The 17,148-nt window shown below is 35.7% G+C and overlaps 1 protein-coding gene across 2 annotated transcripts in view; it reads left to right on the plus strand.

Annotated features, from left to right (window-relative positions):
- Positions 1 to 17,148, plus strand: part of Wdr7 (WD repeat domain 7) — a 277,717-nt gene that overhangs the window by 111,798 nt on the left and 148,771 nt on the right. For both annotated transcript variants that reach the window (XM_051163424.1, XM_051163423.1), the window contains one exon: positions 498 to 611. In XM_051163424.1, the coding sequence (XP_051019381.1) occupies positions 498 to 611 (114 nt within the window). The remainder of the gene's footprint in view (positions 1 to 497; positions 612 to 17,148) is intronic.

The following is a 17,148-nucleotide window of genomic DNA, read 5'->3' on the forward strand; positions in this document are numbered from 1 at the left end:
TCAGGATGATAGTTATGTTCCTCCTCCGTAACCCTTTCATAGAGGAAAGTGATTTTCGTTGTTGGCAGTGCATGTCTCAGGGCACAGCGCCTTTGTCCTCACATTCCTGTCAACCCCAGGTTATGAGCACACTAACATAGAAGAGTAAACCTTTGAATTAGTTCTCCACTTCGCATTTTTTTTCTGATTGCTGCACAATTCTATCTAAATCAGAGAATGTAAGTATAGCAAAACTGTTGGTGAAACAAATCAGTAAGAATAAAATTTATATCAGCATTTTGTGTCTGATTATCTTGGATGTTGATTAAACTATATATGGGATAGACTTATGTACATCCACCCATATAAATAAATGTATCAGAGATAAATACTTTATTAATTTATTTGTATATTATACTTTATTGAAAGTTATCTTTTGAGTAAATGAAAGCTTTACAAATTTCACTCCATTTCTTTCATTTTGTGAAGTGAAATCTTGACATTTTTACCTTTTATAGCTGGAGTCACAGCAGAAGCCGTGCAGACTATGGCAGCTGCTCCAGATTCCTCGGGGCCAGAAGCCAAAGTCCAGGAAGAAGAGCACGACCTCGTGGATGATGACATCACCACTGGTAGGCATGGGCCAAATCATATAATTTGTTGGAGCTTTGATCAGTATTTCAAACTGTTTTCGAAGTCATTTACTGGGGTTATGTCTTGTGAAGGAAGGCAGGAAACCTGAAGTGGAACTGGGGATTTGTTCCAGGATGGCACATGTCACTGTTAACAGAGAGCCTGTGAGCTGGACACTGAATTTTCTGGAAGTCTTTTAATTATGAAATTAGGAACACTTCTAAGCCACTGAACATGTAGAGAAATATACATGTCCATCAGGCTGTGAAAGGCTCTGCAGTTACAAAGTTGAATTAAAGAATAATTCATTTGTAGTAACAGTGTATATATCACATGGACCGCGTAAGAAATGCACACATATTCTTTATATTGAAATCGAAGAAGTGAATGCTGCTTGAGTGGATATCAGGTACTCTTACCCGTGTTGTCTATCCTGGGACCAGGCATACAGCAAATTTAATTGCCGAATCTCTACATTCAGTATGCATAATTTCTTTGAATGTACTGAATAGTTTTATTGAAATTAAGGGTGGTTTTTTTTTTCTTTCTATCTTTTTTTGTTCTTTGTTGTTGTTGTTGGATGATTTGATACAGATGGCTAAAAGTAGTTGAAAATGTAACTAACATCTCTAATTACTATTAAATGTGAGTATCAACCAATAATATTTTTAAAAGTATGACCAGAAAATAAAATTTTTGACCAAAAAATTGAAAGTAGAATTTTTTTTCTTTCATAGCAATATGTAGCAAGTCTATTTCTATTACCACCTAATAAATGCTTTTAACATTTTTCCACTGGGAAGAAATTGAGAGAGCTCACTGGTTTCCTTAGATCATTGGAAAGCTTATGTTTAAGAACTGTACCCTTAGGCAGTGGCGTTGAATACATTTGCCTAAGAGCAACAGATTTTCAGATAAGATGAAATGATGATGCTTCCTTGTTTCTTTTTAATAATAATTTTTGTTCTTAAAATTTTTAATTACATTTCCCCCTCCCCCTTCTTTTTCTTCCCTATAAGTCCCCCACTTGGCTCTCTTTCAAATGCATGGCTTCTTTTTCTCTGTTGTTACATATATACATGCATGCATGTTTGCATGTACACATATGTTACTGAATATATAACTACAACCTGCTCAGTCTATACAATGATAACAGTATATATATAATCTTGGGGACCATATACATTTGGGATTGGATTACCAGTTGTATTTAAAATGTAAGTCTCCTGGTGAAAATATTATCTGATTTAAATATAAGTGCTGTTAGGAACATCCAGATTTTCAGAAATCATCTAACATTTAACAATTAATGCAGTTCATTTCAATAGCACTGAAAGAAAATCTTACATTTGCAGATGCTTTTTAAGAAAAGATTGTTTTAGCTCTAGTTTTTATTGTTATTTAAAACAGTGCAATGATTGTTTTATCTTAAATTCTTAGAAAGCTAACGGGCTTCCACATAAAAAGTAGTTATTTATTTTCTTACAAAGGAAAAAAATGTGCCTTTGCAGTGGTAGAACACGTCAGTGAACATTCTTGAATCAAGATTGTTGTGGGCACTCAAATAAGCCTTAAGTATTAATTAAAAATTTAGATCACACAATTACAAACTCATGAGATTATATTAAAGCTAATGACGGTTTTCTTCCAAGTTTAATGCAGTTTTAATGTGAGTCTCATTTGGAGAATTAATTCATGTATTTTAATTTGACTAAACATGTGTGACGAATGGCCTTTGTCAGTTGATTTATTTGCTTCATGCAATGGGTACTAGCAGCAAGATTGTTCAATATCTAAAGACTTTAAATAACCAAAAAAGCCTTCGTTAACATGTTGTCAGAGCAGCTAGCATGCTGCCATCCGTTGATCGTTCAGGTTGCCTTTAGACTGTGCGACTTGATTAAGCTGTGGTATAGATTTTTGTGACAGTTTAGAAGAAAACCATATTTCTTTTTATTGACTGGAATCCTATATAAATTGCATTATGAGAAATATGGTAGATGTATCGAGAAAAACGCTTTTTGGGCAGCCTTATTTTGGGATGAGCAGCATTGTTGAGTGCTAGCACTACAGAAAGAAAGGCCGGTCCGTTTAGCCAATTCCTTCGAAATAAAATTCAATTACAATTTTTTGGTTATTTTAAAAGAATTGCTAATAATACCTCTTCATTACATAACTAGGAATTATATCATGACATAATTTGATACATTTAGATTAATGTGAGTAGCTATTCAATTTTTGTTATATCTGAGACTTATTCTTAGAAGTAGTTTGGTCTACCACTTACCAGCTGAAATACAGAAGATACTTTTCTATTTTGCTAGAAGCAGGGTGATTGTTTCTGAAATTATAATTTTTGCTGAGAATGATGTGTGGATGTTTTCTTAGGATGTTTCAAGCTGAACCTAGTGGCTTTTGTTAGTGTTTGCATCACAGAAGTGAAGAAGCATAGGTAAAGGCTTCTAAGCGTTGGTTATGATCAATGGAACAAATTAAGTGTATTTGAAATGAAGAGTACTTAATTGGAAGAGAACAGCTGGAAAAACTGGGAGAAAAAAATGAGTCTTGATTGAGACGATTTAACCCTTCGCCATGTCATTTAAACAATATGCTGCTGCTGTTTCTGTCTTTTTTTTTAAAGCTAACACCATTGGTCAGCACTGCAGGGTAATGCCTGCGAGCTTGTGAACACACTCGGATCTACTCACCATTCTGTCCTAACTGTGTGGCTTAAATTACATATCACATTTATTTGAGTGGATCAATACTTTTAATAAACATTAAAACTTATTTTACATGAATTTATTTTTTTAAATTTATTTTTATTTTTTATTTATTTTTTACATGAATTTTATATCATATAAATAGGAAGTGTGCTACATTAATGAAATTACATCAGTGTTTCAAATATTCTGTATTTTTAAGATTTTTAAACCAATAATATAATATTATAAGGATTATGTCCAGATTATTTACAACTTCTAAATTAAAGAATATTGCCCTATATATACTATGTTTTATTTTATCTATATGCATTGTTAGCATTATAACTTATATAGATATTCTATGTAATAACTATTATAAATAGTGTGTTTTGTTTGCGTTGTGATTTTTATTTATTAATTTATTATTCATGTGAGCTTTGCTCATGTTGATTCAGAGGGCCTTCTTTTCTTGGTGTTCACCTCTTCTGGCTCCTACACTCTTCCTACCTGCTCTTCCATGAGGTTCCTTAAGCTCTGAAAGGAGGGATTTGATGGAGATATGCCATGTATGGTTGAGTGTTCCAAGGTCTCTCCCTCTGTGTAATGTCTGGCTGTGCGTTTCTGTATTTTTTCCCATCGGCTGCAGGAAGAAGCTCCTCTGATAATAGATATCCAAACAAGACACTGATCTGTGAACACAGCAGAACATCATTAGGAGATGTTTTATCACTACATTTTTTCTTTCTTTAGATCAGTATTATTATGAGATTATATGACATAATAGTACTAACAGAGGAAAGCTCATTAAAAACTGACCTCCATAGAAAAAACTATAGAGGAAGCAGGATTGATTATTAAGTGGGCATTCTATGTGTATTACTTTTCCTTTATATAGATATCTTCATGGTAAAAAATAAATTAGGTGGATTGCTGGAGCTTCTAAGTGTTCCTTTTTACACAAGTTTTAAAAATATGTTTATTATATTTCTTTTTTACCTATATATTATTACACATAAATACAATAAACTATACATGAAAAGAAGAACCACAAAACAATCAGGCTGGATATTGCCAGGAGTTAACCTATCTTATTGTCAAAGAATCTTTAAAATAATAATAAAAAAAATCTTTAAATGCCATGCATATTCTGTAGGTCTCAGAGGCATTTGAAGACCTTATCTAACAATTTTACCTTATATATCTGTAGAATCATATCTATCTGTTAAACCTAAGATGTGTTTTTTTTTTGTGATGAAAATAGACTAGTAATTGACATGACCATGATCTGATCAAGTAAGAAGTGCCTTGTATTAGTTAATTATCCTAAACAGCCTGCAATAGCATTTTCAAAGTATTGGAAGTAAACCTTGTATTATAATTGAGTTATACGGGTTCAATACCTCATATTAGAGTAGAAATATAGACAATGTGTGTGAAGAATAATCTTAAATATGAATTCCATACCAGTGTATCAAAATTAAACTTACTTTTCATCAATATATAAAATTCTATACCAATGAATTAAAAATAACCTTATTTGTGAGTAACAATTAAGGTGTTAAGTTGAAGGGTAGATTTAATAATCTACCTTTTGTCCTATCATCTCTATATATTTCTATATCTCCCCTTCTCTCTTTTCAATCCCTATCTGCATACCTGCAAAAGAACAATAACGGAAAACTCATTTTCTCTGTGAATAAGACCAATAATAACTTATAACCGACTCCTAATGAAAATAAACATCTGTAGCCCAAGAGCGCAACCAAAAACCTACCCAACTCTCCTTAGAGGAAATGGGGCACCATTCTCTTAAGGTTTCTTCTGGCTGATTTGGGGCAAGCAATACCTTTGTATTGGCCCAAATAAAATTGGATAAAATGGTTAAACAAGCCAGGAATAGCATTTGTGGTCCAGTTTGTAAACGTAGAGAAATACCAGGCTTAATTAGAGTCCTGTGTGAAACAGTCTGAAATGCTGGACCAATTGGGATCAGAGGCTTTCCTCGAAGCTGTCCTTGTCTGATGAGTAACAGCAACTTAAGTGCTACGGGCTGGAGCATGAAGATGCAGGATGTCAGCATCCAGCATGCTGAGAGAAATGAGTCTTCTCAGTTCTGATCCAGGATCAGTGTCTGGTTCTTTTGTTCTGAAAACATAATTTCTCATAAGCATTATACAGTCCTAAAATTATAAATGTATGATGTATTGGGACACATAGAACAACTAAGGCTGGCTCTCTGCTCTTTGCAAGAACAGAAGAAAGACATCGGCAAATCTTCATTCATGCCTTATGAAGAATGGCACCTGGAATACGTCACAGGGATTCGGTGACCAACAAGAAGCATTGTCTATGCATAGACATTTATCAGTGATAAGGTAGCTGACAGATTTAACTACTCAAAATGAAAGCGCCTGTGGCACATAGATTGAATGGGTCTATTTATATTTTTTACTTTTTAGCTTTTTTTCTGTTTTGAAAATGCTAATTAACTGCATTTTAGTTACAAACTCAGGGAAAAATATATATCTCCCCATAACTGGTACACAGATGCTCCATAAATGGTTTTCTATTGCTGTGAATTTATAGCTGCCAGAGCCTGTGTGTGCCTACCTCTCCATCTCAGTTGTGTATATATTCCATATATGTGTGTGTGTGTGTGTGTGTGTGTGTGTGTGTGTGTGTGTATAATATATATACTTATTTATTTATGCATGTTTACTTGTTTGTATATCTGGGAGGAAAATCATTTTTGTAAGTCAATGTAGATTTCTATAAATTTGAATTTATTTCTTTTTGAATAAGAGATCTAAAGTACTTTTTCTAGGTATGACATCACAGGTTTTTTATCATCTTCTCTTTTATTTTATAGTCAGTCTTTTCTTTATCGGAGACTTTGATACCCAGTGTCACACAACATTGTGTGTTGACTGGGTAAGAAGAGTGTCATTTCGATCCCATAGAAAGACTTAGCCATGAGTAACAGTAGTAAAAGGAGTATGTTTATTTAGTATATATAGTTTTTGGATCATGCTAGTATTGTTTTTTAGAATATGTCACTAAAAATAGGCAGCAACATATTTCCACATGGAATTTGTATTCTAGTGGAGAAAACAGACAATAAAAATAATAATTAAAAAAATAACATTAAATATACACTGTGTAAGATGAGACATGCTACAGAAAAAAGAAAAGGTAAAGAAGAGTAGGAGCAATTGAAGATGCTAAAATTCTTTATGTATCAAGAATTATATGTCTGACACGTATAAAATATTTTTGAATTAGATATTACTATTGTTTTTTATTTGTAAATGAGGAAACAAGCTGCAGAGAGAACATTTTTGGGTCTTGTACTTGACAGCTATAGCCCTAGAATATAACATGAGCCCCATATGTTTTAGAACTATTAACATAGACTATCTTACATTCTTAGTGAATGATTTTAAAAGATTTCCTTTCAGATATCACCGACTATCTGTATTCTTACAGTATCAGATGAGCAGTGTGGTCATCAGATTTTTGAGTCATGCTAATATTCTATCTCACTGCTTAAAATTAGGGAGGAGACAAACAAGGCCGCTGATGTAGCTCAGTGAAAGAGTGCTTGCCCAGCATGCTCAAGCCTCAGGGTTAGCTTCCAGCTCCATAGAAAATCAAACGTGAGCCAATGTACTGTTTTTTTTTGGGAAAATAAAGAAATGACACATTTCCTCTTTAAAATTTTCAGCATTGCTTAGGACTACTGCTATAAGATTGCAAATAGAAACATAGCTTTAAAAAAAAAATATATATATATATATGTTAAACAGAAAGCTCATTGTTCCACCTGGTTTTCTGGAGACATCACTATAAAACTGACACCTTAACAAATATTCATGTATTAAAGTCTCAACATGTCTGTTAAGATAAAGCTGAAAAGAATGTCTGGTCTGAAACTAAATATTGATTTGCTCATTTTACTACTTACTAAGGGCCCTATTCATAACACATTCTTACATTTTTTTTCTGACTAAAAGATAGGAAATTAAAGTCCAGATAAGTGTCAATAGGGGCAGAGGAGAAGAGGCATTATTTGTTCAGAGATAAAAATTACTTTCCTAACATGAAAGGAGACTTTGTAATTAGTAAGAGCTATCCCTGTATCCTTTGTCTTTCTCATTTTTAAACTTATAACTGACAGTGTAAAAAGAAGTGTAAGGAGTACAAGATCTATGTGCCTCTTTTTAAACACTGCTCTTTTATTTCTTGAATTAATTTTGCACCATGATTTTTTCTTTTCTTTTTGAGATTATAATATAAAATAATTATGTCATTTCTTCCTTTCCTCCCTCTAAACCTTCCCGTATGCCCTTCTGTTCTCTCTTTCAAATTTATGGCCTACTTTTTTGTTAATTGTTATTAGAGGTATATGTGTATGTGTCTATACATATATATTTCTAAATACAACCTGCTCAGTCTGTATAAGCTTACTTGTGTGTGGGTTTTCAGGGATGACCATTTTGGCATTGGAGAACCAACTGGTGCTTCTCTCACTCTGAGCATTCCTTGGTTGCCTGTAGTACTTGTGTGGTGGTGAGGACTCATGATCTACCCTTATCTTCCACCTCCCCAGCCCCCCATTCACTTTGCAATGTCTATTGGTGGTGTCCTTGTTCAGCTCATGTTTAGGCAGTCATGTTGGTGAAGCTTTGTGGGTGTAGCTTCTGACGTCACTACAAAACACAATCTCACAACAAACTCCCCATTCCTGTCCATCTTACAAGATTTCCACCCTCTCTTCCACAATGTTTCCTAAGCCTTAGGCCAGGGAGTGTTTTGGAGATGTATCCACTGAGACTGGGCTCCCCAGCTCTCCACTTTGGTTGGTTGTGGTTTTCTCTAATGGTCTCTTTCTGTTGCAGAGACAAGTTTCTTTGATGAGGAGGAGTATTAAATCCTTGTAAAATGTCATTACCCATTCTTTTAACTGTATATTATTAGTACTGCAAAGTATATTATGTGCAGGCTTATATGCAGATCACTAAATTCTTGGTTGTTCACCATGTAGTGTTCTGAAATCAGATACCAAGAAAAGTAGGGACTTCATTGTTTTCTGAATAGAATATCTGATTCCCAATCATTTTCTTTTCCATGCTTTACTTTTTAGTCTGAGGAAGACAATGCAAATTAGAATATTTATTTTTTTAATGTTTAATGTTTAATATACATCTTTAGTTGTATATTATTGGGTAAACACAATATTTCTAAGCATGGTATTTGACAATTTTTGACAAAAAAAAAAAAAAAAAACCAGTCAATATGCTGCTATGTGAAGCTAGCATTACTCTTCTGACATATCCCTGTTTTGAGATGGATTTAATTTTTGTTTGAGCTACTGGTTGCATGGTAGTGATGTTCAAATCTGCTTCTACAACCTTTGACGTGCCTAGTCTAAGCACCAGGTTAATATGTTCTCCTTTTGCCTGCATGTCCCATAGACACCTAAATCCAAGCCCAGCACCTAAAGCCTTGTCTAAAGCCAACTGATTGCTATCTCTTCCTAAAGCTTGTCTGCCTTTCTACTTACACTCAGTAGAAGGCATCATTAATGGCATAATTAGTCATGTCCAACAGTGCCAAACTATACTTGGTAGTAATTTTTATAAAATATTTCACCTAATTATCTCATTTCCTAGAAACATCCTAGACCTACACTCCGCTTTTAAAAAATTATTTGTTCTATCTGCAGCTATCTTCGTGGCTCCATCTCTTGCTCACGTCCACTTTAAGTCTTCTGTCACTCTCAGACTCTCTGTAGCCTGTGCATCGCTTTTCACTCTTGTTTTTGCTAATAACTGGCTGCCCACTGTACAGCAGAGATTCCAAAGACTTTCTGAGCTATGCAGAGTCCCTCAAGGGTTCCCAGCCTTTTGAGTCATCAGCTAACACAGTACTATTACCCAAGAGTCACCATGAGTCTCTCTGCCTGGTTGGTATACTCACTTCTCTCATAGGGTGATGTTCCAGCCTTCCCTTCAAATCCCACACAAGCCACGGCCATCTTTGTGACGCCTTGTCAATCTCTATTCCATGAGCTTCCTTACTATGTTTTCCTCACTCTTGCAGAGTAATGTCATGTACTTTTTGTGTTTAAGTATTTCACTTGCCTTTGAGAATCATTTACAGGTATGTGATTTTTTTAAATGTTTTTCTATTTCTAGCATGAGAATGCTTAGATATGTGACATCACCTTAATAAATTGTTTAATAACTAAATGATTGAATTAATGAACCCATAAGTTTTCTTCATTTCAAGAAGTACTTATCATTTACTATATATATATTTTTTATGTTTTTATTTTTTTTTCATTCTTTAATTTTATTAATTTATTCATATTACATCTTGATTGTTAGCCCTTCCCCTGTTTCCTCCCATTCTTCCCTCCCTCCCACTTCCCCCTTCTCCCTTCCCCTATGTCTGTGACTGAGGGAGACCTCCCCCCCCCCCCCACATATGCTCTTAGAATATCGAGTCTCTTCTTGGTAACTAGCTATCCTTCCTCTGAGTGCCGCCAGGACTCCCCATCCAGGGGACGTGGTCAGAAAAGGGGCACCAGAGTTCCTGTGAGAGTCAGATCTCACTCTCCACTCAACGGTGGAGAATATCCTGTTCGTCGGCTAGGTCTTGGTAGGGGTTCGAAGCTTACTGCCTATATTCTCCTTGGCTGGTGTCTTAGTTTGAGGAGGACCCCAGGATCCAGATCTGCCTGTCATAAAGTTCTTCTTGTAGGTTTCCAGGACCTTGTGGGTCCTACTATTTCCCCTTTCTTCCATGCTACTCTTGCCTAAAGTCTCAATCGGATGTCCTCTCCTCTGACCCACTTTCTTGGTAAGTAAAGGTTTTTTATAAACTTATAGATTCATATATATTTACTGTAGTCTTCCTTTGCTTACATGGAATATGTCTCCTTTAACTAACCCCTTCCATCTTAATTGTTATTTAATCACTCAGAGAGTATTTGTAACAAGCTAGTGAGTGATCATGGGCTATTTCCTGACAACCTCTCTCTTTTGTAAAGAAAGAAACTGGAGATGCATAGAAGAATACAGCTACCTCTATTGAACTAGTCACCATTGATCTTCATTAAAGTATGTTTTCTCTTGGAAAAGATGTTTTCAAACTTAGGAATAGCATGTGATGTGCAGGGTTTTATTGACAAAAAAATATAACACAAACAAAACAAAACAAAAAAAGACAAGAAAAGACAGCTGGGGTCTCTGTACATTGTAACTTAGATACTGCCATGTGGTGGGAAAGTGGAGTGGCTATTGTGGGTTCTCAGGCAGAAGCCTGTTTTCATGTGCCTTCCTGCCAAATGGTCTGCAGTGACCTTTCAGACAGTGGAAATGATGCTTCTACTTCCATGACAGGCTGTGAGTCATTGCTTGGTTGCTGTCTTTTCTCCTCCGCTCTGTGCATTCCCATCCTTTACATTGGTAACTGCCACATGACCATCGACTGTGGCCCTGTCAAGGAAATGAAGTCTCTTGTTGCCAGAGGTATCAAGGTAGCCATATCTAGTCTAGGGATTGGAGGCCCACTGCAGGAGAAGCAGGGTGGCTTGTGTATGGGGAAGAAAGAATGAAAATTTTGCAGGAAGCCCGATAAATATGTGACCCTCAAGAGGAGAACACCAGGGTACATCTGTGAGTGGGTGCAGCCACTTGTGAATACTAAAAAAACTTGTTTCCGGTTGTCTGCTGAAGACTGTAATTCTACACATGCAGATACTTGGGTTTATTTGTCTAAAAGACTGGCCTGAGAATGCTTGCTTGAGAAAATGTATAGAAGACAAAGGCAAGTCAGGAGAAAAGATGGCTATTAAATGCCATTTCAATGTTCAGTTTCTTAGTGAACAAATCTTAGGCTATTGTAAATGAGTAATCTACTTAATATTGATTTATTTTCCCAAGAATGTATTTGTACATTTAAGTGAATTAAATATCATAAAGCATCAGAGGTGCTGTAGCATGAATTGTTTCAATCAAAGGTTGCCTTGGCGCTAGATCTTTATTAATGCTGTTTTCTAAACAAAGCACTGTTATTCTTTAAGTGTACATGTATAGGGTGTTTGGAGGTAATACTTCCAAAAGGTCTTGGGCCAGTTTATATGTGATTAATGTAATCTTAACAAACTCACATACACTTACACATTTAAAAACAGGGACCTAATAACACCAAGGCACACTAGACTCATTTAATACCTAACATGCATCAGACTGTGGTCTAGGCTTAAAACAAAAGTTATAACAATTTGTATGACATATCATCTTTACTCATTTTACAGAAGAAGAAAATGAAGGGCGGTTCATGCTATTCCTAGATGACAGGAAATGGTGAAATGAGGATTTGAATATAGAGTGCCTGCCTTTACAGTGTAGGGTTTTGATTGGAGGGAATGTACCTGAAACTGGATCATTAAGTCTACAAAAGAAAAAAGAAATACTTATTCAGGATATATTTTGTGTGTGTGTGATATAGAAAATTTAATTTTTTATTTTAATGCAATCTAGTCTACTTTTTTGTATAGCAAAGGAAATATTTTAAATCTAAAGAAAATATTTCCTATGTAATAAACACAGATATTCAATAGAGAAAGTAATTTTGTGTAAATATGAAACTATACAAACATGCGCAGCAAAGCATAAACAAGATTGACTTGTACATTTAATTGCTTATACTCCTCTTGTGCATTTGGGGAAGCACAGAATTCTTAATTGGATAAGAATGTAGGAGCCGTGTGTTATGGGGAAAAGGCTCTTTCCCTGTGAGCGAATAACCTTCAAGATGAACTTAAGTTCGGTCCTTTGTGAGCTGTGTGATAATGCCTCATAGATAAGAATGAATCGCACTGCATCGAAGCACACTATTCTGTATCTGGATGTTAGCTGAAGTACCCCTGTAATTGATATCAAACCCATATGACCAAAAGTCATAACTCACAGAAGGAATGACAACAATGTCTCATAACTCACAGGCTTCATGTCACACACATGAGTAATACTTGGACTGTGAAAGCCATGTTAAAGGGGAGAAGCAGCTTTTCAAATGTATGTTGTTTTTGAAGAGTGTTCCCCAGTACCTGGAAGTCACTGTGAATACACAAGATGGTCTTGTATGTGGTCTTTTGAAATCAGCCCTGTTGAACCATGATATTTTGGATGAAAATCAGTTGTCAGGCATAAAGATTTTTACTTATAATTTGAATTTTAATCACAAACAAAAGGTAAGAATTATTTGTAGTGAGGGTGTTTTCTCCTTATGGACTGCTGTGGAAAGGATGGGCCTAACTCTGATACAGGGCGAGAGTCAGTTGCGCTTTCCTTTTATCACAGTGATAGTCCTAAATACAAATGAGCGAACTGCATGAAGTAAACCTAATTTAAAAGGACTAGAGAAATGACCCAGGGCCAAGGAATCCCTGTGTCGCCTGCTAGTGGTTTGGACCACTAGCTCCAGTTAAGGATGGAATGAGATGCAAAGCTCCTTTCACTTGTGGTGGAGGTGAGCAGGCCTGGGGAACACTTCTGAGCTAAAACAGTTCCCTGACTTTGGCACACTGTCCAGGCCTACTGAGTGACTTTATGAAGTCTGCAGATTGGTGGGCCATAAGGAATGAGGCTTTACTCTCAGGTCAGCATGGTAGTTTGCAGGTAGCTGATTTTATTTTCTCTACTATTTGTTTCTTAAAGAAGAGTTTATTGTTAATATTGAAGGAATGAAACTCTTGATGATAAGCCTGATACAGTTAAATCCCTTTTTATGGGTTTTCATTTTATTCAACAGATAATTTTGATTACTGCCACGTATTGACCCTCCAGAGGAGGAAGTAAGATCCCTCCAGATCTTCTTCCTTCAGTGGTGGTCTGTGTGACCTGTACCCAGGCCTCTTCCTCTTCCTTTTGTAGTCACTCCTACGTGTCAGGGATATTCTTTAGAACGCAGTCCAGAGCTAACCAGGGGACCACTCTGTGATCAGTAAAGTATTAGAGAACTGTTGCTTATTTTATCTGGCTTCTATGACTCGGAGAGTAAATTGCTTTCCTGTAGAAGCTAACCTACAGCAACAGCCTAGTGCAAGTTCTCACATGAACTGCTGCTAATTCCCATCTCCTTGAATTAGAAAAGGGACTCCATGTTTATCCCCCATGCTTTGCACTGTACTGGTTCCTGTTGACTATTAGGGTTGGAAATTTTTCTTCTTGTTCAGTATATAAGCTATTTCTACTACCATTACATGTTCTGATATGATCACCAACCCTATGTTGAGCTCTTCGGTGACTAGTTATTGGAAACCTGGCCCCGTAGGTAGGAAGCTGCTCTACTCAGTCATCATTCCCCAAATATGTCTCAGTTATGGCTTTCAATTCCATATAAAGCCACTTGTTTGTAATGCCAGTAAATTCAAAGATCCATTTTGTTCATGACAATAATTCCAGGAAATGCTCCAGATATTGAAATCTAACAGCCATATTTTTGTGAACTGTGTAGCTGAAAGATAGTGGATTTTTCATTTGTGCTCTTGTGCATAAGCTACCTGCATATGAAGAGGTTTAAAAAGTATTATTGAAATATTTTCAGTTCTAGTAGAGATGATTTTATTTTAATTAGCAACCAACAGCAGTAATCAATCATCTCCAGAGTTTCAGGAGTCACTTAAGAGTTCTGTCTGTGTTGTCAGTTCATGTGCAGTATCTGTCTGTGTGTATCAGGAAATTAGCCGTTCCTCAACTGTATATCAAATTAATACTGATGACTGTATCTGCTTTGATTATCATGGTGAATTCTTATTGGTTATCTAGCTATGAGGAAATTGGCATGCTTGCCTTCATTTAAAACTTGGGTTTGTCTGATTTTGAAGGTTACACAAAGATCAAGTGAAGCTGGTCTTGTTAGAATCCTGAACACGGTTACTTTTAAATATTGGTGTAAGAAAATTTGGTTTGAGATAGAAAACTAAGAAACCAATTTACTGTGGTATTATTATTTAAATTCTATTAGATTATCAGATATTTGCATTTGACTCTGTCATATGAATTCATCAGGGCAGGGAAGAACCAGCTCACTTACAGATATAGTTTATACTTTTTGAGTCTATTTTTTAAGTGAGTGCTTTCAAAGATATATGAGCTTAACTTTAAAGAAAATTAAAGAGTAGGATGTGAAGACTAGTTGGAAAGCATTGATATTCATAAACGAAGTGCCCTTAGCCTGCTTAGAATGTTCTATTCAGTGGTTAAAGCTAACTTAACAGATTTTTTTTTCTCCACATTCTTTGTGAACTAGAGTTGATTCTTTTGAAGGAGAAGTGGCAGGTGCAGATATAGTGCGTTCCCCTCATCTGTGGGCAGGAGTCACCTACATTTAAGTGAAGAGTGGAGATAGACAACAAATAAAACCATCTGCCACTGCAGCCAAGCAGCCTTGTCTGCCCTCTGTTGGAAAGGCTGGGCCCCATGACTCAGCCACTGGACAGGGCTCCTGCTGAGTCTCATTTCAGAGGGTTAGGGCAAACCCTGTCAGTACACATTTTGAGATGTGAGTCTCTCACCAGCCAGTCATATGGAGATCAAAGAACCTTTTAATTTGCGTTTAATTACCCCTTGAAAAACCGTCCACCACATCCAGCAGGAGCTATTGTAGAAAAACAACCACATATGTATGTGGTCTTTTGAAATCTGAATCTCCTTCAAATACTAAAATAAAAATATTCTTTCTGTAACTTTTGTCATGTTTTCTCCATAAAATCATGAGTGAAGAGGCTAATATGAGCAGCAGTCTGAGCAGAAAGGCTCATTGTATTTTAAGCAATTCATGCTTTGTAACAATTTCCATTTTTGAAAGGAGCCTTTCAACTAACACTTCTGGGGGATTGGTTTAGCACTTTGGCAGTGTGAATTCTTTTATTGCCATATAATTTCCAATTAAAATGATACTATTTTTTTTAACTGGAATTTTAACAGTGTTGTAATTCTTAGTATTGTGTTAAGTCTTTTGTAAATTACTTCAGTTTAACCACAGCACTCACCAAACTCTGAGGATTTTATATATAAAGAGAAAGTTGTGGTCCAGGGGCCAATTGACACCTGTCATAAAGCAAACAACTTGTCTTTGAGTTGGTACCATTTGAATGAGTGACAACATGTTAAATGACAGATGTTAGTGCTGTTAATTTGAGGGTGTTAACTAAACAGAGGATCACATTTAATCCTTTTCTCTTGAAATACAAATGGAACTATTGCCACTAGGACAGTTGCCCCCTATGCTTGGTGGAGAAATGTGACCGTGAAGAGCTAGTCACTATTTGGATCAAGCTTTCTGTGGATATGACCTGGGAAGAGATCTAAACTAGTCATTGTGACTATGCTCTGAGCCATTTGGTCAGTCAGAAAAGAAGCCTATTGATTAGCAATAACTGACATTTCAAAATAGTCGTGTAGAAAATGTTATTGGATTTATTACTGTTTCTCATCAGATGTAATCACCAGTAGATTTAAGCAAAAATGTCACAAGCCGAATCTCTTTAACAGTTTGTTATTGTAAAACGTGAAACAAGCTACATAACCTCTAATTTTGATGAGTATTAAAATGCCATGTTATCAAATCATTTTGAGTGGACCTAAGAAAAACATAGTGAAAGAAATAACTAGAGAACTGCTTTACATATTGAAGGATTTTGACTTTTCATTGAGATGAAATTTATACAACAAAGGTAACAATTTAAGACACTTTGGCTTGTTTTGAAAAATCGCAGGACAGTTTGATGTGTGATGACGAGTCTAGGAGTAAGATCACCATCTACTGAGCGAGAAGAACAGTTGTTTCTGTCCAGGCAAGATGCTGAGATGCTTAAGTATTTCCATCTTATAACACAGCGTTGTGTAAAGAAATAAGAGCGTTTTAAAAGCTGTGTTTCGAAGGTTACATAAGAAGAAAATTCTGGGTTTGTATTAATTCATTCTAAAGGAATAAAAAAGCAGTCAACATAGGAAGATGCCATTGAATCTTTTTAACTTGCATTTTTCCTCTAAAATGTGTATGTCAATTTATTTTTATTTTGATCTTGAGGAACCCAGCAATATGAATATCAAAATTGTCCTGATACACAAGAAACATTTTTTTTTTCTCCGTATACTCAAAATTTAGTAAGGGGTTTCTGGCAAGACAGCTAAGTGGATAAAGAACCTGAGTTCATTTCCTGGGGTCCACATGGTGAAAGGAGAAAACCTGTTTCCCACAGGATGATGGCCTGATCTCTACACTTGTATGATGTATACATACACATGTATGAAATTAATAAATCTAATAAAATATTAATTATCAAAGGGTTAGACTCAGGCTGTATTTTCAGGGCACAAAGCCAGGTTCTCATGAATTGGAACTTAGAAGAAAAATCATCTCTATTCTGTGTCTGAATGTAAAACAAGTAGTTCATATAAATAGAATCAAGTAAATGTCTTATTTCACTAAGTATAACATCGTTCAGGTTCATCCATATTGTAGCTTATGTCAAAATTCTCTTTCTGTTTAAGACAGAGTAATACTCCTGTGTATGGCTCTACCATTACTGATGTTAGATACTTAGTTCCTTTAGACTGTTTTGAATAATGCTGCTATGAATCTTGGTGTATAAATATCTGGCTAAATTCTTCTCTTCGGAACTTTTATATTCTTTCCTGCTCTTTTAGGTTTATACTTAGGTTAAAGATATTGGAGCATACAGTGATTGCTTGTGATTGTTTCTCCTGTGACTTCCATTTTGCACATCTACTATCAGTTTATGGTGGTCTTGGTC

The sequence above is a fragment of the Acomys russatus genome, chromosome 20, assembly GCF_903995435.1.
Source record: "Acomys russatus chromosome 20, mAcoRus1.1, whole genome shotgun sequence".
Taxonomy (NCBI): domain Eukaryota; kingdom Metazoa; phylum Chordata; class Mammalia; order Rodentia; family Muridae; genus Acomys; species Acomys russatus.